The sequence below is a fragment of the Misgurnus anguillicaudatus genome, chromosome 9 (assembly GCF_027580225.2).
Source record: "Misgurnus anguillicaudatus chromosome 9, ASM2758022v2, whole genome shotgun sequence".
NCBI classification, from domain to species: domain Eukaryota; kingdom Metazoa; phylum Chordata; class Actinopteri; order Cypriniformes; family Cobitidae; genus Misgurnus; species Misgurnus anguillicaudatus.
The window spans coordinates 26,040,889-26,060,458 of NC_073345.2; the positions used below are offsets into that span (position 1 = coordinate 26,040,889).

The 19,570-nt window shown below is 39.2% G+C and overlaps 4 protein-coding genes across 5 annotated transcripts; 3 read left to right on the forward strand and 1 right to left on the reverse strand.

Annotated features, from left to right (window-relative positions):
• Positions 1 to 118: 118 nt before the first annotated feature.
• pus1 (pseudouridine synthase 1) lies at positions 119 to 2,222 on the forward strand. Its single transcript, XM_055180001.2, has 6 exons — positions 119 to 390; positions 466 to 701; positions 787 to 924; positions 1,104 to 1,206; positions 1,281 to 1,966; positions 2,060 to 2,222. Exons 1-6 carry the CDS (start codon positions 321 to 323, stop codon positions 2,093 to 2,095), a joined length of 1,269 nt encoding a protein of 422 aa, XP_055035976.1. The 5' UTR covers positions 119 to 320; the 3' UTR covers positions 2,096 to 2,222.
• Positions 2,223 to 3,218: 996 nt separating this feature from the next.
• Positions 3,219 to 12,250, forward strand: noc4l (nucleolar complex associated 4 homolog). 2 transcript variants are annotated; one of them, XM_055180000.2, is made up of 15 exons: positions 3,219 to 3,514; positions 3,603 to 3,723; positions 3,872 to 3,972; positions 4,233 to 4,340; positions 4,431 to 4,580; positions 8,340 to 8,442; positions 8,535 to 8,569; positions 8,647 to 8,697; positions 8,793 to 8,904; positions 9,003 to 9,063; positions 9,167 to 9,277; positions 11,223 to 11,386; positions 11,581 to 11,663; positions 11,791 to 11,904; positions 12,016 to 12,250. In XM_055180000.2, exons 1-15 carry the CDS (start codon positions 3,344 to 3,346, stop codon positions 12,130 to 12,132), a joined length of 1,602 nt encoding a protein of 533 aa, XP_055035975.2. In that variant the 5' UTR covers positions 3,219 to 3,343; the 3' UTR covers positions 12,133 to 12,250. The 2 variants fall into 2 exon arrangements, with proteins under 2 accessions (XP_055035975.2, XP_073727463.1); XM_073871362.1 differs by having other exon boundaries at positions 3,224 to 3,514; positions 3,872 to 3,976; positions 4,231 to 4,340.
• A 397-nt stretch (positions 12,251 to 12,647) lies between these two features.
• On the forward strand, positions 12,648 to 14,184 carry phpt1 (phosphohistidine phosphatase 1). The gene is made up of 3 exons (XM_055180002.2): positions 12,648 to 12,888; positions 13,741 to 13,868; positions 13,950 to 14,184. Exons 1-3 carry the CDS (start codon positions 12,672 to 12,674, stop codon positions 14,040 to 14,042), a joined length of 438 nt encoding a protein of 145 aa, XP_055035977.2. The 5' UTR covers positions 12,648 to 12,671; the 3' UTR covers positions 14,043 to 14,184.
• Positions 14,057 to 18,820, reverse strand: LOC141366008 (uncharacterized). Its single transcript, XM_073870994.1, has 2 exons — positions 16,577 to 18,820; positions 14,057 to 16,412 (listed from the first exon to the last, which is right to left on the reverse strand). Exons 1-2 carry the CDS (start codon positions 17,947 to 17,949, stop codon positions 14,867 to 14,869), a joined length of 2,919 nt encoding a protein of 972 aa, XP_073727095.1. The 5' UTR covers positions 17,950 to 18,820; the 3' UTR covers positions 14,057 to 14,866.
• Between the last annotated feature and the right edge of the window lie 750 nt (positions 18,821 to 19,570).

Sequence of the window (19,570 nt, forward strand, 5' to 3'; positions counted from 1 at the left end):
ACGTCATCCGGCTGTTGGTTCTTGCGGCGCCGAATGAAGTCAAACAAGCCTAATGTCTTTGGGTTTCTTTCATGCGTGTTTTTTAAGAACATCTGGCAACCCATTATATTTCTCGCGATATTTGACGAGATGTTAAAGTTCAGCCACTCCACGTGGGTGTTATCGTTCTACAGATGAGGTAAACCATACTGATATTAAAAGACATACAAATCTCTAATTTCTTGGTTAAGTTAACACTTACACAGATATGGCGGATAAACACCAGCGGACGTAATAAAAGCTATCGAGCTACATACATTGAAGAGACTGAATGTCATGACATGCTGAATTTTTGTCGGGTCGTTGATGTTTTATCGAGTCAAAGGTTAATTCCAGCTATCAAAATCAAAGGTAAGTTCTAATCCTGCGTTCTGTTTTAAGTAAATGTCGCACGTAAACTTAAAATGCACGTTAAATGTATTTCAGGGTGGCCAGATCCCATTTTAAAGTCCCGTTTGTTTTGCGTATCCTGCAAAATGACCGAGGATCCAACAGAAACAAAAGCTTTGAAAAGATCAGCAGATGATGCATTGGTTGAGACCGAGCATGAAGACAAGAAACTTAAAACGGATCAAGATCAGCAAAATGTTGACAGAAAACACCCGAAGAAGAAGGTGGCATTGCTGATGGCATATTCGGGCAAGGGGTATTATGGGATGCAGGTGAGTTAAACTAGTGAAAGGATTGCTTCATGAGCACAAGTATTTTAACTAACAAATATAATAAACACTTGCGTCTTTCATCCAGAGAAATGCAAAGAACTCCCAGTTTAGGACCATCGAGGATGAACTGGTCTCGGCTCTTATCAAAGCAGGATGTATACCTGAGGGTCATGGAGAAGAGATGAAGAAGATGTCTTTCCAAAGATGTGCACGAACAGATAAGGTCAGTGAAATTTACTTAGTTCCCTTGTGAAAGTAATAGAAATCATCACAGAATTTTAATGGATTTAATGTGAATTGTATTGGTTTAATGGAAACTATAATGGTCTCTACATTTGATCAATATTTATTGATCAGGCTTTCATTTTCTTTTGATCTCATCTTTCACTATTGCTTTGCCAGGGTGTTTCTGCTGCAGGACAAGTTGTGTCTCTGAAGCTGTGGATGATTGAAAACATCCTGGCCAGCATCGATGCCCATCTGCCACCCCACATAAGAATTTTAGGTATGACCACCATAAGCTTTTTTGTTTTGTGTCTTTTATCCCCATAACGTTTAAATATCTTCTCACATTTGCAGGTTACAGAAGAGTCACTGGTGGCTTCAATGCCAAAAACAACTGCGATGGCAGAACTTACTCTTACATGCTTCCGACAGTCGCTTTCTCCCCAAAAGACTTTAATCAGGAAGACATGTCGTTTCGTTTGACCTCCGAGACCCTTCTGAAGGTCAACCGTTTGTTCGGCCTATACAAAGGCACCCACAATTTCCACAACTTCACTTCGCAAAAGGGTCCCCGGGACCCCAGCGCCAAACGCTACATCACTCACATGTCATGCGGGGAGCCCTTTGTAAAACAGGATGCGGAGTTTGCCGTCATCAACGTAAGAGGCCAAAGCTTCATGATGCACCAGATCCGCAAGATGATCGGTCTTGTGATCGCGGTTGTTAAAGGATACGTGGGTGAGGAGGTGATCGAGAGGAGCTGGGGGGAGGAGAAGGTTGATGTTCCCAAAGCACCGGGGCTCGGGTTAGTGCTGGAGAGGGTGCACTTTGATCGTTACAACAAGCGCTATGGTGGAGATGGTATCCACGAGACTCTGGATTGGACTGAAGAGGAACCTGCTATTGCTGCTTTTAAGGACAAGCACATTTATCCAAGCATCGTAGAAACTGAGCTTCATGAGAAGTCCATGGTGAATTGGATGGCTACGCTATACATCCATAATTTCGAAGCGACGGTGACGGGAAACCAAGAGAACAAAGTGGGTATTGTTTTGTGGCTGAATATTCGTAAATAATACTTTTTTACTTGACGGTGTAAGCAAAACCATAATTGTTCTGTTATCTGTTTGCAGGATGATGATGATGATAATGGAAATGCATCTGACTGATGACAACGATGGAAGTCTAACTGAAATGCTGAATAGCAGAACTTTTTTATTATTATTTTATTTTTTCCTTACTTCCCTCAAGCTTCCTGAATAATGCAGATTCTGAAATAAAATACTTTTATTACAACCCTTCTGTAATCCTCATGATGAATATGTTATATACACTGATGCTTTTATTTACAGTTGTTATTTCGCTTATTTTGTTGATATTTTGTAACAGTTTCAATAATGTTTCACAGTTTTGTGTTATTATATACTGTTGATCTCAAGTTTACCATGGAGTAAACAAGACTTTATATGGTGGTTTGTTACTTGTTAATAGTTTCTAATGAGACAAATAGTCCACTTCCACAATGAGAAAATTATTTAGTATACTTTTGGATTGCTACAATTTTTTTTATAGTAATTTTATATCACTTAAATTTATAGAATAGTATTCGGTAGTATTATTGTTATTAAATTGCACTAAATACTTGGGTATACTCTAATATTTACTAATCACTGGTAAAGTTCAATAATATCACACTGTCTACAAATATTACATCAATTTAATGTTTTAAATACTAAAGTACACAAGTTTTTTATATATATATATTTTTAACTGTAGTAATACCATGGTTAATTTTTATAAGGACCAAATGTCAATTAAAAAATAATTTATGAAAATTTTTAGAATAAAAATATTATGTTCGATATATTTTTAGATTAGAAAGCGTTTATGATCTAGTCTACTTGAACGGTTTGGACTGATTTATAAATGACTGGAATTTATAAATTCACTGTAATAGGCATCACATTTAAAAATTCGAGTTTAGTGTAACAATAGAAATATTAAGAGACCAAAAATTATTTATATGAAAGGTTAAATACAATTCAGTTTCTTGTATTTAACATTTTCCGTTGTTTTAGAAATCAATCGGGCTGCGCAGACCGATCGGCTCATGACATCAAAGTACCGCGAGAGCGACTCGCATTTGATATCGCTGTTGGCTGAAAGCATACAGCAAACGTCGAAATCTCGCGATATGTTTGGTTTAGAGTTAGGTGAAGGTTTGAGTTGGATTAGGGTAAACTAGCGTTTCTGGCCAGATGGGATACAACTACGGCACACATCCAATAAAATATCTAGGTTTGGAGGAAGAATTAGGATAAAACAGCACTCAAACGGCGAGATTTCGGCGTAAAACAGTGACTGGCCACAAGGGGGCGCTGACGCTTACACGCGAACACTAAACGGTACTGTGCTGAATGATTGCTGAACCAAACATGGCGCCGTCCAGGGATCGCAACGTGAAAAAAGGCGACGCAGGAGAAAACAGTCAAATTTCATATAAGAAAGCCATAAACACTAAATCAGAGCGTGTACTTCAAAACAGGAAACATGCCAACGACATATTTGACGTCATTGAGTATTTGCAGGTGCGTGTTTAGTTCATAATAATAGACATGTGGTAAATTCAGCAGTTTTAAATTGATAATTCCAATTTTTTAATCTTTTTATTTGCAGTCAGATAAAGAGAAAGAAATAATTTGCGCCACCAATGCCTGCAGTAAGATCTTTTGTGAGTTGCTCGAGAGAGGAGAGCTGTATGTCGGTCAGCTGCCTACAGAAGATGACCTGATTCATGGTGAGATCCCACTAATAGAACTTTAATGGTTCTATATTATACTATTTCCAGTAGAGACCATTGTTACCATTAAATCCATTAATATTTTTGTGGTGGTCTTTACTAGGCACAGCTGAACTTTTTTTAAAGCAAATTTTTTCCATGTCAGGTGGTCGCAGTGCTGACGAAAAGTATCACATGTTTATGAGACACAGATACAACAATTGTGTGGAACTTCTGCTGGAGAATATGGGTCACAATGATTTTCAGGTGAAGGAGAGTGAATTATGAAACAACAGAAGTCATAATTTACATTTATGCTTTTTTTATCCAAAGCAGCAACTTAAGTTGCCCTTTTGCTCTGCTAACACAATGCTCTACCAATGAGCTATGTGTGATTTACTGTCTATTGATGAATTTAAAATATTGATGTGTATTCAGTGTTTCTATAAATAATTTGATAAAGTTATATCAAATAAACAATAGCTAACTAGCTGAGTTCAGTCTTCATGATTTTCATTATTTTTTAGGAGAGTTCCCTTTGTGCAATAATGAAATTTGTAGCTGCAGAGGGCAAACATCCTCTTCAGAACCTGGACTGGAGTGAACATTACAGCTTTCCCAGAGAGCTTATACTGGTTGGTTATCTTTATAACAGTAGATCTTGACCGTTTTTTATCACTGAATATGGAAATAATGTCCTGTTTATTTGCCCCTCATGTGAACAGGCATTGGTGGAGCATCTTCTCTCAGAGAAAGAGGACATGGCCCTCCTCATTTCCAGGTTTCAGGAGTTTCTGGAGATGGATGATGTGCGGTATTACGTCATGAGTTCAGTTCGAGACAACATTACCAGAGTCATGGAAAGAAACAAAGGGGTATGGAAATATTTTACGTTGCCAAATATTTCATATTAGTTTCATTTTAAAAGCAGTGTTTAGCTTCATAAATAAGCCTCCTTTAAAAATTAATTTTCTTTATTTTTCTTTACTTTATCTTCAGTATTGCTTTAGCTTAAAGGAATATTCAATTTTCTTAAAAGAAAAATCCAGATAATTTACTCACCACCATGTCATCCAAAATGTTGATGTCTTTCTTTGTTCAGTCGAGAAGAAATTATGTTTTTTGAGGAAAACATTGCAGGATTTTTCTCATTTTAATGGACTTTAATAGAGACCAACATTTAATACTTAACTCAACACTTAACAGTTTTTTTCAATGGAGTTTCAAAGGACTATAAACAATCCCAAACGAGGCATAATGGTCTTATCTAGCGAAACGATTGTCATTTTTGACAGGAAGGGTGACAGGTGTACACTTTTGGAGCACAGCTTCTCGTCTAGATCCGGTCCAGCGCGACCGGACGTAAATGCGCAGTGACGTAGGGAGGTCACATGTTACATATAAAACGCACATTTACAGACCATTGTAAACAATAAACTGACACGAAGACATTAATTAGTATCATTACACATACAACAACGTAGGAACGGTCCTCTTTCTCAACACTTGTAAACACTGGGGCGGAGTTTCGCGTTCGTCTTCTGTGACCTCTTGACGTCATGACGTATTGCGTGGGGTCACGCTGGTGCATCACGACCGGATCTTGATGAGAAGTTGTGCTTTAAAATTGTATATTTGTTATTTTTCTTGTCAAAAATGAAAATCGTTTCGCTAGATAAGACCCTTATAATACCTTAAAGGCAGAATAGGCAGGAATTATCTAGGAAGGCTTTTTTGCAAGTTTGTTTAAGCTGACTTTGTATATCAGTGCATGAGTAAGGTGTAGGTACTCTGAAAGGGAGAGTATGGGGATCGAGTGTCTGTATACCTCTCGGCACTGTTTTAAACACAGCTAACTTTTCCATTCACTCCACCCCCTCCCTTCTGGGTTTCTTCTTAAGCCACGCCCCCAAACACATGAACGCGCGAATTACCTCAGACAAGCGGAGAGGAAGGAGCGCGGTGCATGTAATAACATCAAGTCACAATCACATGTAATAATACACCTAACTTTATCACTAGGAATATAAACAGATGGCTTTTATAAACGGATGGCTTTTAGTACTCACTATTAAGCCAGTGTTTTGCATGGAAGAGTTTCTGTGATGAAAGCATTGTTGACTCTGACGAGGACTACACTCCGCAGACAATACCGCTACCGCATCATCGACTCGAGGAAAAGCCACGCGATATTTCCTCTCGTTTGATTGCTTCATTTATTCCTTTTTTGCCTTCGCTGACTGGATATGCCAAGATATGCAGGTACTGTAAGATGTGAATGCAGTTTCTGTGAGTTGTGAATGCTATTTCTCTGCTGTACTATTGCTCTTCCTATTGCCTCGTGCACGTTCAAATCAATCGGGTGTGCGCATGTCTGGGCAGATCCCTTAGCAACGGGTGGAGCCATGGTCGCGAGAGAGAGTGATATTTGAGCAAGCTAATCATATGTTTCGTCCCGGATGGAAATAATTGACTGTGTTTGACACGGTCGTGAGAGGTCTGCAGACACTCGAGTTTTGTACTCTCTTTTTTAGAGTACTTACATTTTGATTATGCATTTGTGTGTGGGGACGGTTTAGACAGACTTGTGGAGGAGTTTTTTGGATAATTCCTGCCTACCCTGCCTTTAATAATAATAATACCTTACATTTATATAGCGCTTTTCTCAGTACTCAAAGCGCTTTACATATGAATGGGGGAATCTCCTCAACCACCACCAATGTGCAGCATCCACCTGGATGATGCGACGGCAGCCATATTGCACCAGACCGCTCACCACACACCAGCTAATTAGTGGAGAGGAGACCGAGTGATATCGCCAATTAGTATGAGGGATGATTAGTAGGCCAATGGGCAAGTTTGGCCAGGATGCCGGGACACACCCCTACTCTTTTCGAAGGACATCCTGGGATTTTTAATGACCACAGAGAGTCAGGACCTCGGTTTAACGTCTCATCCGAAGGACGGTGCTTTTTTGACAGTATAGTGTCCCCATCACTATACTGGGGTGTTAGGACCCACACAGACCACAGGGTGAGCACCCCCTGCTGGTCTCACTAACACCACTACCAGCAGCAACCTGGTTTTCCCAGGTGGTCTCCCATCCAAGTACTGACCAGGCTCAGCCCTGCTTAGCTTCAGTGGGCAAGCTGTATTGGGCTACATCTTATACCAAGATGAAAACCACTATTTTCTTTTACAATTGTTCACATAGCATCTTTAGGTTATAATAACATTAAAAATTAAAATTCATAATTTAATTTTCAAAGAGTTATTATAAAAACTGATACTTTTGTCCACAAAATGCAATAAATCCATTACAAGTTTTTTTTTAGATGCTATATAATCAATATTTATATGTGCATTAATCTTTGCCATGTTATGTTCATTTGGTTGACTAGTGGTATACACTGATGAAAAAATAAACATTAATGGCATTAATCAAAACACTTACTTTGTCATATTAAGACCATTGCTACTATCATCCTTGGGACGTCGTCGCTGAACTTTTTTGACAGCGATCAGCTGTAAAATGTTTTGGTCCTGCTCGATTTTCGTTGACTTGAGTAAAATTATGGAAAGTTTTTCATAAGATCCCTTGGGGTCAATGTGTTAGCATGACAGAAGCTTGATGCTGTCGGGAGAACAACCAACAGCCGGCATTTTTCCGTCTCCTGAGTGCCTCTCATGTAAATTGTTAGATTTTTGATGATTTTTGATGGCTTACGTTTCTTTCCTGCCACAGGTTTATCAATGCCATCAAAGTATTTTTTTGTTTTCGATTGTTTGTTGATCATGAAGTACAAAGCAGATGAGGAAAACTAGGAATTTGTGTATTCAACGCTCCGCCATTGTTGTTTACAATGCGTTGAATGATGCGCTGTGACATGTTGAGCGGATTTATTGCATTTAAAAGAGGAACTATATTTTATGGCGTAATAGCACTTTTGGGAGTACTTCGACTCGGCGCAGTAACACCCTCCCTCTCCCATTATGAGAGTGAGAAGGGGAGCGGACTTTTCAGGTGAGTCGAAGTACTCCCAAGGGTGCTGTTGCGCCATGGGGTATAGTTCCTCTTTTGGGTCCGCTTAGAAAAGCGCTACGTTTTATTTTGTACCACCAAACTTGCTCGTATAACTACTCGTCTTAAATAGGAAAAACGTTCATGTGTTTGGTCACTTCTAATTTTATCTCCTAAATGGTACCATTGAATGAATGGGGCTAAGCTAAATGCTATCGAAGCATCGCAGCGCGCTCCAGCGCTTACGTGCACGCACACAAATGATAGAGGGATGTATCAACAATTCTTAGTTAAGGTAATAACATATTTTAATATTGAAAATGAGTAGACTATTCCTTTAAAGGCTGGTTCCATGATCTCTGAAAACCACTGTTGACATTTGAAATCACAGAATCTGGACCTTCTTTTGATAGACTCGCGCCACACATACGCAACCCAGGCAACGATGTCTTTAGTAGACACGCCCCTTACTGCTGATTGGCTACAAGTGTGTTTTGGTAGTCGACCCCACTCATTTTTCCAAAGCATTTTTCAGAAATCGTGCACTCTGCTTTTAAGTGACTTAAGATAAAATTGTCTGCTTAATTGAAACTGTATATTCCTGGTGTTTTAGGCTGTGGTTCCGATCTATCAAAACAATGTTTTCACGCTCCTCTCATCCATCAACATTCCTAGTCAAGCATCAGAGATGACCAACTTCCTTGTTAAACAAGAGAGTAAGTTTGAGTTTTTATGCAGTTGTGATGCTTTACATTAAGTTGATGTATTTAAAAGTTCACACTCAACAATTTTCTATCATTGACTTCAGCAAAACATGAAGACTGGAAAGCTGCCAAATTAAAGGTGAGTGCAAGCTCCTGTTGCTTAGCTTTTTTTGCTTTTGCTTGTGGTTATTGAGATGATAAATCTGTGTATTATAGGAGCACAAGAGAGCCTATGAACAAATGTGGCTGGTGTTTCTTAAGTACAAGGTAAAACAGCGGCTTCAGATGATAAAGTGCTTTATGAAGTTTTGATGTCACTTTCTGCAGATGTGATATGTTACATGTTTTATGTATTTCTGTAGTTACCTGGTAGCATGTACAAGAAAATCCTGGTTATCTTGCATGAATCTATAATGCCACAGATGAGTGATCCTACACTGATGATTGACTTTCTGACCGCCGCCTATGATGTTGGTGAGTGGAGTGTTTCAAATGTTGTCCCAAGTCTTATTATTAACAGCTACATTATCACATTACTCAATATTGTTTTCTACATGCTGTGTTTTATCCAGGCGGAGCGATCAGTTTATTGGCTCTAAATGGTTTATTTGTCCTCATACATGAACACAATTTGTAAGTATTTAATTATGAAAAGCACAGCATATGTATGTATTCGTTCTGTTTAAATTTAGGATTTGTCATGGTCAAATTGAGTTTTTTTCCTTTTTTTGTGTAGAGATTATCCAGATTTTTATAAGAAGCTGTACAATCTACTGGAGCCTACGCTTTTCCATGTTAAATACAGAGCACGCTTTTTTCACCTGGCCAACATCTTCCTCTCTTCATCGTAGGTTTACCATTTCTTTTTAATTATTTTAAAAAGTCCCCCTGTGGTGCAAATCAAGTTTTTATTGTTGTTTATGTCTATGTGGTGTTTTATATGCTTTAAAGGGGACCTTTCACATTTGACTTTTTTAAGATGTAAAATAAATCTTTGGTGTCCCCAGAGTACATACATGAAGTTCTAGCTCAAAATACCATACAGATAATTATAGATTATTTAAAATTGCCACTTTGTAGGTGTGATCAAAAATGTGGCGTTTTTAGGTGTGTCCTTTAACATGCAAATTAGCTGATCTCTGCACTAAATGGCAGTGCCATGGTTGGATAGTGCAGATTAAGGGGCGGCATTGTCCCCTTCTGACATCACAATGGGAGCCAATTTCAATATCTATTTTTTCACATGCTTGCAGAGAATGGTTTACCAAAACTAAGTTACTGGGTTCTTCTTTGTCACATTGTCTAGGTTGATAGAAGCACTGGGGATCCAATTATAGCACCTAAAGGAATACTCAATTTTCTTAAAATAAAAATCCAGATAATTTACTCACCACCATGTCATCCAACATGTTGATGCCTTTCTTTGTTCAGTCGAGAAGAAATAGTTTTTTGAGGAAAACATTGCAGGATTTTTCTCATTTTAATGGACTTTAATAGAGACCAACATTTAATACTTAACTCAACACGTAACAGTTTTTTTCAACAGAGTTTCAAAGGACTATAAACGATTCCAAACGAGGCATAAGGGTCTTATCTAGCGAAACGATTGTCATTTTTGACAAGAAAAATAAAAAATATGCACTTTTAAACTAAAACTTCTCGTCTAGATCCGGTCGTGATGCACCAGCGTGACCCCATGCAATATGTCAAGAGGTCACAGAGGACGAACGCAAAACTCCGCCCCAGTGTTTACAAGTGTTGAGAAAGAGGACCGTTCCGACGTTGTTGTATGTCGTATGATACTAATTAATGTATTTGTGTCAGTTTATTGTTTAAAATGGTCCGCAAATGTGCGTTTTATATATGTAACACGTGACCTCTCTACGTCACTACGCATTTACGTTAGGTCACGCAGGAAAGGACCTAGACAAGAAGTTGTGTATTAAAAGTATATATTTTTTATTTTTATTGTCAAAAATGACAATCGTTTTTCTAGATAAGACCCTTATGCCTCGTTTGGGATCGTTTATAGTCCTTTGAAACTCTGTTGAAAAAAACTTTTAAGTGTTAAGTATTAAATGTTGGGCTCTATTAAAGTCCATTAAAATGAGAAAAATCCTGCAATGTTTTCCTCAAAAAACATAATTTCTTCTCGACTGAACAAAGAAAGACATCAATATTTTGGATGACATGGTGGTGAGTAAATTATCTGGATTTTTTTAAGAAAATGGACTATTCCTTTAAACATTAAAAGTCAAATTTTCATGATATGCCCCCTTTAAGACAAACTATGTGCAAATGTATTCATTTAACACCATTGCTGAGTATTTTCTCTATAAAGTTGAAGTTTTCTAAAGACTAAAGTTTAAAATCATCTTCGATTCCTACGTCACAAGCATGTAACCAATTACATCATCACAGTTGAATGAGTGGATTGGTAATTAGAGCCATAGATGTATGGATGCCGCATAGACTCGATCACAGCACTGCTGCTTCAGCTCTACATTTGTGAAACCGAGCATCTATTTACATATATCTATGATCCGAGGTGGTGCAAAAGAGTGGAAGCTGGGACTAATTTGCATGTTTATAGATCTGTGTGAACTAAATGAGGCAAGAGTGTAGATGTTTTAAAACAGGAAGAAATCACTGTCACAGGAAAAAACTTTTGCATATGCTGTTATGATGCTCAAAGATGAGTTTTAAGTGATAGAATTATCGACTACAGGGGGACTTTAAGATAATTCTAAATTATTCTTGTGCATATAAACACATGGACTGTACCTTTACAGACATCTGCCAGTATATCTTGTGGCAGCTTTTGTAAAGCGCCTGGCTCGTCTGGCCCTCACAGCGCCACCTACAGCTCTTCTAATCCTACTGCCTTTCATCTGTAACCTCATTCGTCGGCATCCCTCATGCAGGGTCCTCATTCACAGACCGAGTGCAGCTGAAGGTTTGTCATTGGTTTTCTTGATGCTCACACATCTTATTTTAGAGGTGACATCACAATAAATACAACTTCGTTTGTGGTCGTATTTGGTTACTGATTTTTGGCCAAGTCCCTAACCCAAAACCTAATCTTCCTTTCAATATAGAATGCCATAATTCCTCTGTTTACCTAGTGTTAAAGTATTGTTACTGTTACAGAGCCATGTGATGACCCATATGTGATGGAGGAAGAGGATCCAGCTCAGTGTCATGCTTTGGAGAGCAGCCTATGGGAGATCCAGGTGAGACTTAAACAATTGTAGACCTGTCTGTTTGGTTTTATGCGTCTTCATGTTGTAGGTATAAGCCAAGCTATAAACCATAAGATGTGAGAGGCTGTTTGCACAATTTCTTGATCTGTTTTTGTAGACGCTTCAGAAGCATTATCATCCAGATGTGGCAAAGGCTGCTATGGTTATAAATGAGCCACTTTCAGAGGCCGAGGATGACATTAGTAAACTGCTGGAACTGTCTACATTTGAGGTAGTTAGCAGTTTTTGTTACAAGAAAATAATTAGCAAATTCTGATTATAATATTTGGCAGTTTTTGTTGTTATAATAAAATCAAATATGCAAATCTGTTTTCTTTGACAGCTAATGGAGAGAGAACTGAAGGCTAAACAGAAGACCGTACCACTAGAGTTCGACACGGCCACAGAGCTCCTGAAGAGTTCAAGAGAAGTTCTCGGCGTGCACTTTTCTCTAGATTAACCACCTGTTTTGCATATCATCAGTTTTTTCATGTTTATTTTATTTTTATTATATAAAAATATCTGTGCATGAGCTTTGGCATTGCTTTAGCCATTTAATAAACATTGTTTGCACATGAGCTTGTGTTTGAAGGTGTTTTGGACAGTACTAGTCCATTGCTTTACGATATTATATAGTAATAGCTGTAAAGACTATAACATATTGTATTTTATTATTATTATTTTTTTTTAAGTGAAGTAAAGTGTGTTCTATAAATCTATAAATACATAAAATATATATCATCATTCTGTTTTTGTAAAGGGAAACTAATATTCTTCTCCAGACCAGTAGATGTCACAAGCTAATCTTAACGCAACTAAACACTTCGTAGAAGAACAGCAGCGATGGCTTTACGCGTAGCTGCGCATATTATTCGCTGTATGACATCAAAGTACCGCGAGAGCGTTTCGAAAGCTGTGCTTTTTCTTCGCTCTCGCAGTACTGTGATGTCATGTTCTTATTAGTCTGCTCAGCGCCGCATTACGTCGGACACGCCTTAAATGACAGGCTTCTTTTCTGTACTGAACTACTTAATAGTCTTGGGGTTTGTAAGTAACGCGTTTGCTAAAATGTCAGCCGAACGTCTCGCTAAAATCCCCGAGGTTGATATAGATCCGAATGGCGTGTTTAAATATGTCCTCATACGCGTGCACAGCAAAACTGACGACGAGTCACATGTGGATATTGTGAGAGGATACGCATGGGCCGAGTATCACGGTAAGAGCCAAGTTATGCTTTTGAATGACTGACAGGTGGAAAAGAAGTGTGTGCACTATTAGCAAGTATAATACCTATACCATGAATTTTAGTAAATGCATAATTAAAATGAACGCTGCATTAGTTGTATGGTTTGTCTTACAAACGTTTCCTGCATTAATATTTAGGAATCCTGTAATAAACACAAGTGTGTAAATAAAACTGTTCAAACTCTAATGGTTTCCATACAAATACCATTAGCTAATTACCATTAAAACCATTACTTATTCCAGATTTAAAGCTGTCCAGATAACATCGCACCAATAACCCAATACATTACCAGTAGAGACCCAGAGAGACCAGTATAGTTTGCATTAAAACCAGTTAGATAATTTCTATTGTTTATTTCAGCAACCAAGATAACAAAGCTTGAACATGTGACTTTAATGACGTAATGTTCTGCATTCAGTGTATCTATTAAAGGGGACATTTCACAAGACTTTTTAAGCTGTAAAATAAATCTTTGGTGTCCCCAGAGTACATATGTGAAGGTTTAGCTCAAAATACCATATAGATAATTTATTATAGCATGTTAAAATTGACACTTGTAGGTGTGAGCAAAAATGTGCCAATTTTGGGCATTTCATTTAAAAGCAAATTAGCTGATATCTGCACTAAATGGCAGTGCCGTGTTGGATAGTGCCGATTAAGGTGCGGTATTATCCCCTTCTGACATCACAAGGGGAGCCAAATTTTAATTACCTATTATTTCACATGCTTGCACAGAATAGTTTACAAAAACTTGTTACTGGGTTGATCTTTTTCACATTTACCATATCACAAAACCTTCATAACACTTCGTTTTCTCCTAAGCTGATATATATGATCGTGTTTCTGGAGAGCTGGAGAGAGCAGGTGGGGTGGACTGTGAATGTCTCGGAGGTGGACGGATCAAACATAACAGCGCTGAGAAAAAGATTCACGTCTACGGCTATTCCATGGTAAACAGTCTGTCTATTCAATGCATTTATGTGTATGACACTAATTTATACAATAATTCATATTGTATACATTTGTTTCAGGGCTTCGGAAAAGCAAAGCATGCCGTTTCCACTGAGAAAATAAAGGCTTGTTACCCAGACTACGAGGTCACTTGGGCAGATGAGGGGTATTGAGAAGTTGTTCCCAACTTGTCGGAGCAATGGACTGTTTCAGGTTGTGCCAAAGTTGGAAAAAACATGGACATATTTACATGATTCAGATGTGGATGGATAAAACGACAAATTTTTACATTAAAACCAGAGGTCATTTTCTGTATTATATTTGTATTAATTGGAACTTATTTCAAAAAGGAAGAATGTATTTGTGGTTATAAACATAGCTATTTAATTTAACAAGATAGGAAATGATGCACTAAACAGGTTAGTGGGGAAGGTTATTTATTTTATGGTATACTATAAAACTATTATATAGCTAAAGGTGACATCCTGAAAAGGATGTTAACTCAAGGGAAACAAGCACTCTACAGACCGTTTTATTATGCGGTCAGGTTAAATAAAGTCACAATACAACTTTAATGCACTTGCTTGAGTACAGTAAGAAAAAGTTGTAATCATTCTCATTTCTTCCGCTTGTCAGCATTGTTACTTGAAAATCTCATTAAAATGTGTAATGATATCTTCCCAGGTAAAAATAAATTATATTTGAATGTATTAAATTTAGGGCTGGGCATAGATTAATCTCATACAAAATAAAAGTATTCATAATATATGAGTTTTTGCTGTGTGTAAATATTATGTATATTTAAACACACATACATATACTTATAAGATGTTTTTATTTATAAATATTTTTTATTTATATATAATATATAAATATATATATATAGTAGTAGTAGGCCCCTTCTGCCTCGAAAGACAATGGCTGCGCCTTTATTTTCAGACAATTATTTTTGTTGTTGGCAACATCTGGAGTGGCTCAGTAGTCCTATTCGTGCATATCAGTCTCTGCCACAATTTAGGCAGACAAAGCTGGATGGCAGGTTGGAGTCATGGCTTGATTTCCTCTCCTTCCTGCGACTTCTTTTGTCCTTCAACTGCTGGAGTCTCTTCATTTCTCCCCTTTGGATTCCATCACTTACTATGGTTTTCCATGCACTGCGTTTTTCTGCAAGTGACTCCCAGGTATCAGGGTTTATACCAGTGGCTTTCAAATCACGCTTGAAAACATCCTTGTAACGCAGTGCTGGTCGGCCTACAGGACGGTGTCCTGTTGCTAGTTCACCATATAGTATATCCTTGGGAATACGGCCATCCTTCATACGGCGCACATGACCTATCCATCGGAGCCGCCGTTGAGTGAGCAAAGTGTGCATGCTGTAGGAATTTGTCTGTTCCAGGACAGATGTGTTTGTGATCTTGTCTTCCCAGGTTATACCAAGGATTCGTCGCAGGCAGCGGAGATGGAAACTTTCCAAGCGGTTTTCCTGTATGGCATATGTCGTCCAGGTTTCGCTGCTATACAGCAATGTGTTGAGAACGCATGCTTGGTATACTTTGAGTTTGGTATTCAATGAGATGTTATTGTTGTCCCACACTTTCTTGCTGAGTTTGGACAAAATTATAGCAGCTTTTGCAATACGCATGTCTATTTCTTTATCAAGCGACAAGTGATTGGTGATGGTGGAGCCCAAATACGTGAACTTATCAGTGTTTTCCAGCACATTGTTGTCAATTTTGATTGATGGTGGTGAAGGGACGTTTTGGCTCATGACATTGGTCTTTTTAATGCTGATCGTGAGCCCAAACTCTTTGCAGGCATGGGAAAATTGACTGAGCAGCTGCTGTAGTTCTTCTTCAGTGTGCGCCACCAGGGCTGCATCGTCTGCAAACAGCATCTCTCTAATCAGTACTGAGCGGACTTTAGTCTTGGCTTTCAGGCGGGCCAGATTGAACAACCTTCCGTCACTCCTGGTGTGTAGATGAACACCTTCTGTGGAGTGTCTAAAGGCAAATGTTAACAGCATGGAGAAGAAGATGCCAAACAAGGTTGGGGCAAGGACACATCCCTGTTTGACGCCACTCTTGATGTCGAAGGGTTTAGAAGGTTTGCCATCACAACTTACTATCCCCTTCATGTCATCATGAAAAGAAGCTATGATGTTGAGCAACTGTGGGGGACAACCAATCTTCTGCCTCAGCTGGAACAGACCCTTCCTGCTCACTAGGTCAAACGCCTTAGTGAGGTCAATAAAGGCGATGAGGAGTGGCATCCGCTGTTCTCTGCATTTTTCTTGAAGCTGACGCACAGAGAATATCATGTCCACTGTACCTCTTTTAGCCCTGAATCCGCATTGTGACTCTGGATAGATGCGGTCAGCAAGGACTTGCAGTCGTTTTAAGATCACTCTAGCAAACACCTTGCCCACCACGCTCAACAGTGAGATGCCCCGGTAGTTATTGCAATCTCTGCAGTCACCCTTGTTTTTATAAAGTGTAATGATCTTAACATTTCGCATATCATGAGGCACCATCCCTTCTCTCCAGCTGAGGCACAAGAGATCATGCAGCGGAACCAGCAAAGCTGGTTTACCACACTTGATGATTTCCGGTGGTATGCCATCCTCCCCTGGTGCCTTGCCATTGTCTAATTCGTTAATGGCTTTGCTGAGATCTTCTAAAGTTGGCTCAGTGTCCAGGTCATCCAGCACTGGCAGGTTTTCAAAGCTGTCGAGGGCTTCTTGGGTAACAATGTTTTCTTTGGAAAAGAGTTCCAAGTAATGCTCAGCCCAACAACATATTTGCTTGTCCCTGTCAGTATGACATCTCCTGTTTTGGACTTCAGGGGCACAGTTTTCCTTATTGGTATGCCTGTTGCCTGCTTAATCCCCTCATACATTTTCCTAATGTTGCCAGTGTCTGAGGCTTCCTGTATGTTGTCTGAGAGTTGGAGCCAGTAATTGTTTGCGCAGCGTCTTGCTGTTCGTTTTGCTTCATTGCGAGCAGTTCTCAGTGCTTGCATATTTTGCAGACTGGGGTTTCGCTTGTAGTTGATCAGTGCATCCCGTTTGGCTTCAATGACTGGCTCCAATTCCATAATGTTGGCCTCAAACCAGTCCGTGCTCTTGTGTTCTTTCTTTCCATATGTCAAGAGTGCAGAGTCAAAGATGGTGTTTCTAAGGAAAATCCATTGATCTTCTGCATTAAGTCCTTCTCTTTTGGCCAAAGTTTCTTCAAGTCGCTTGATGAACTCCTGGTTTTTGTCAGCGTAGGCAGTTTTGCTTGTATCGATCTTTGGTTGAAATTTCTGTTTCTTATGGTGAAGTTTCTTGGGCTTCAGTTTGACCTTGGAGGCTACCAGAGAGTGGTCAGTATCGCAGTCGGCACTGTGGTATGCTCTGGTGTTACAAACACTGTTCAGGGAGTCCTTCCTAGTAATAATCAGGTCTAGCTGATGCCAGTGTTTTGACCTGGGATGTCTCCAAGATGTTTTGTGACATGCCTTGTTCTGGAAAAAGGTGTTTGTCACGCAGAGTTTGTAATAGCAACAGAGCTCTAAAAGTCTCTGACCATTTTCGTTCATGTTTCCTATGCCTTGATGACCTAAGATGCTTGGCCAAGACTCTCTGTCTGCACCAACCCGAGCATTGAAGTCCCCGAGAAGATAGACTTGTTCTGATGATGGTATGCCCTTGATGATATGGTCTAATAACTCGTAAAACTGGTCTTTGGTCTCAGTTGAGGCTAACTGTGTTGGTGCATAAATACATATAAGATTTATAACACCTTGTACTGTTGAAAGACGTAGGGTAAGGGTTCTCTCTGTACCACCTGTTGGTGGTTCAATCATACTTTGTAGACTGTTCTTGACGGCAAACCCCACCCCATATTCTCTGAATTCCTCTGCACCCTTTCCTTGCCAGAAAAAGGTATAATTTTTCTCCTTCAATGACCCACTTTTTGGCAGACGCGTTTCCTGCAGAGCTGCTATGTCGATGTTTAGCCTTAGCAATTCACGATCAATTACTGCTGTCTTGCGAGTGTCATCAATGGCTTGAAGGTCTTCGGTCAGTCCAGTACGCATAGTGCGTACATTCCAGCTTGCAATACGAAGAGCTGGAATCTTCGTTTTATCCTTTTTATTTTTGTTTGGTGCAAGGTTAACGGTCAGCTTGTTGAGCGCTGCTCTTATCTCCAGGCACCCACTGGAGCAGGCAGACCGTGGCGTGTCAACACCTAACTGGCCGGGGGCTGCCCGGCTTGAGGCGGGGGGTAGTTGACAAATGGAATACTAAGATCCCTCCCACCATCAAAGACAACCCGTGGCGTCCCACTCTACGCCAATTGAGCAGGGACTTATAACCCGTAACTGCTGTCCTCCGTGTTGTGCTCTCGCCAGATGGCGAGACTGGAGTGGCCTCTCCAGGGCGCAAATAACCTGGGCAAGTATATATGGAGGCCTAGTGCTGCCCAAACGACAGGACCCCCCTCTCGGCTTCGCTGGCAGAGTCCAATGGAATGCTATACATTACTTTTGGGGCCAGCTTTTTTTGCAGGAGTTGTCGGGTGAAAGCCATTTTTGACATCCACCCGCCTACGGGGCTCCACTCCGGATTTTGTCTCTGGATATCCTTCCATAGCCTTTTCCATGATTGGATATAGCCACAAGGCAGTGGAGGTTTTAGTATCAGGGTTTTCCTTCCCCTAGACGAATTGCCTTCCTAGGCTTATGAGCTCCGTCTGCCCTAAGCAACTGGTTTTAAGGCGCCAGTGATCCGCCTACGACCCTTCTCCTGTTAGTTGAAACAGTTCCGCCGAGCTTAGAAATCAAGCCACACGTGAAGGCCAGGAGCTGGACTTTGGTTGTCAGAGGCTATTAGAGACGCACGCCATAGGAAGCATTTTTTAGGTAGTGGGAGCTTGTCCCCACTACCACCTCCTGGCTGTAACAACCTTTTGGAACATATATATATATATATATAGACACACACACACACACACACACACACACACACACACACACACACATAAATGTGTGTTTATTTATATATACATAATAATTACATAAAGTACAAACTCATATTATGAAAAAAAACTTTTATTTTGTATGAAATTAATCTAGATTAATCTATGCCCAGCAATACTAAAAATATACTTAAATACCAGCAAGTACATATGTAGTACATTGTTATTTTTGTGCTAAATAATAAGGGACAGTTTCCCAGATAGTGTGTAGTGTTTATTTATAAATTATGCTTTTAAAAATAAGGCCTAGTCCTGGCTTAAGCTAATCCTTGTCCGGGAAACCACCCCTTAAAGTTATACACTTCAAAATTACAAATTAAAGGTATACTTTAACTTCACTACTTCTTTAGTGAACAAATAAGTATACTAAATCTATTAAATATAATATTACATTAATAACATATTACATTTGAATATTATTAGCAACACCAGATAAGTTTTACTAAAGCATTTGTATAAATTACAGCATTTAAAGTGACACTATCAAATCAGCAAATTTTTCATTTAAGCCCAGAAGTAAACATTTTTATTACTTGAATGTAGGTTTTACTTGCACAAACCATAGAAATGCACTGCATTTGTTCAATAAATTTGTCTCTTTTATTGCAAATTCCTGTTTCCTGTCACTTCTGTTTTATCAAGGTTAACCAGCGAACATAACCCTAGCAGTGATTTACAAT

Excerpts from the sequence above, each read along its gene's own strand:
- phpt1 (XM_055180002.2), top strand. The coding sequence starts at position 12,672 with ATGACAGGCTTCTTTTCTGTACTGAACTACTTAATAGTCTTGGGGTTT. Across the intron at positions 12,889-13,740 it reads CGCATGGGCCGAGTATCACG|CTGATATATATGATCGTGTT; the intron begins GTAAGAGCCAAG and ends TTTTCTCCTAAG. Across the intron at positions 13,869-13,949 it reads ACGTCTACGGCTATTCCATG|GGCTTCGGAAAAGCAAAGCA; the intron begins GTAAACAGTCTG and ends CATTTGTTTCAG.
- pus1 (XM_055180001.2), top strand. The coding sequence starts at position 321 with ATGCTGAATTTTTGTCGGGTCGTTGATGTTTTATCGAGTCAAAGGTTA. Across the intron at positions 1,207-1,280 it reads ACCCCACATAAGAATTTTAG|GTTACAGAAGAGTCACTGGT; the intron begins GTATGACCACCA and ends TCACATTTGCAG. Across the intron at positions 1,967-2,059 it reads CGGGAAACCAAGAGAACAAA|GATGATGATGATGATAATGG; the intron begins GTGGGTATTGTT and ends ATCTGTTTGCAG.
- noc4l (XM_073871362.1), top strand. The coding sequence starts at position 3,344 with ATGATTGCTGAACCAAACATGGCGCCGTCCAGGGATCGCAACGTGAAA. Across the intron at positions 4,341-4,430 it reads TTCCCAGAGAGCTTATACTG|GCATTGGTGGAGCATCTTCT; the intron begins GTTGGTTATCTT and ends TCATGTGAACAG. Across the intron at positions 8,570-8,646 it reads GGAAAGCTGCCAAATTAAAG|GAGCACAAGAGAGCCTATGA; the intron begins GTGAGTGCAAGC and ends TGTGTATTATAG.
- LOC141366008 (XM_073870994.1), bottom strand. The coding sequence starts at position 17,949 with ATGCGTACTGGACTGACCGAAGACCTTCAAGCCATTGATGACACTCGC. Across the intron at positions 16,413-16,576 it reads ACAGCTTTGAAAACCTGCCA|CTGGAGAGAAGGGATGGTGC; the intron begins GTGCTGGATGAC and ends CTTGTGCCTCAG.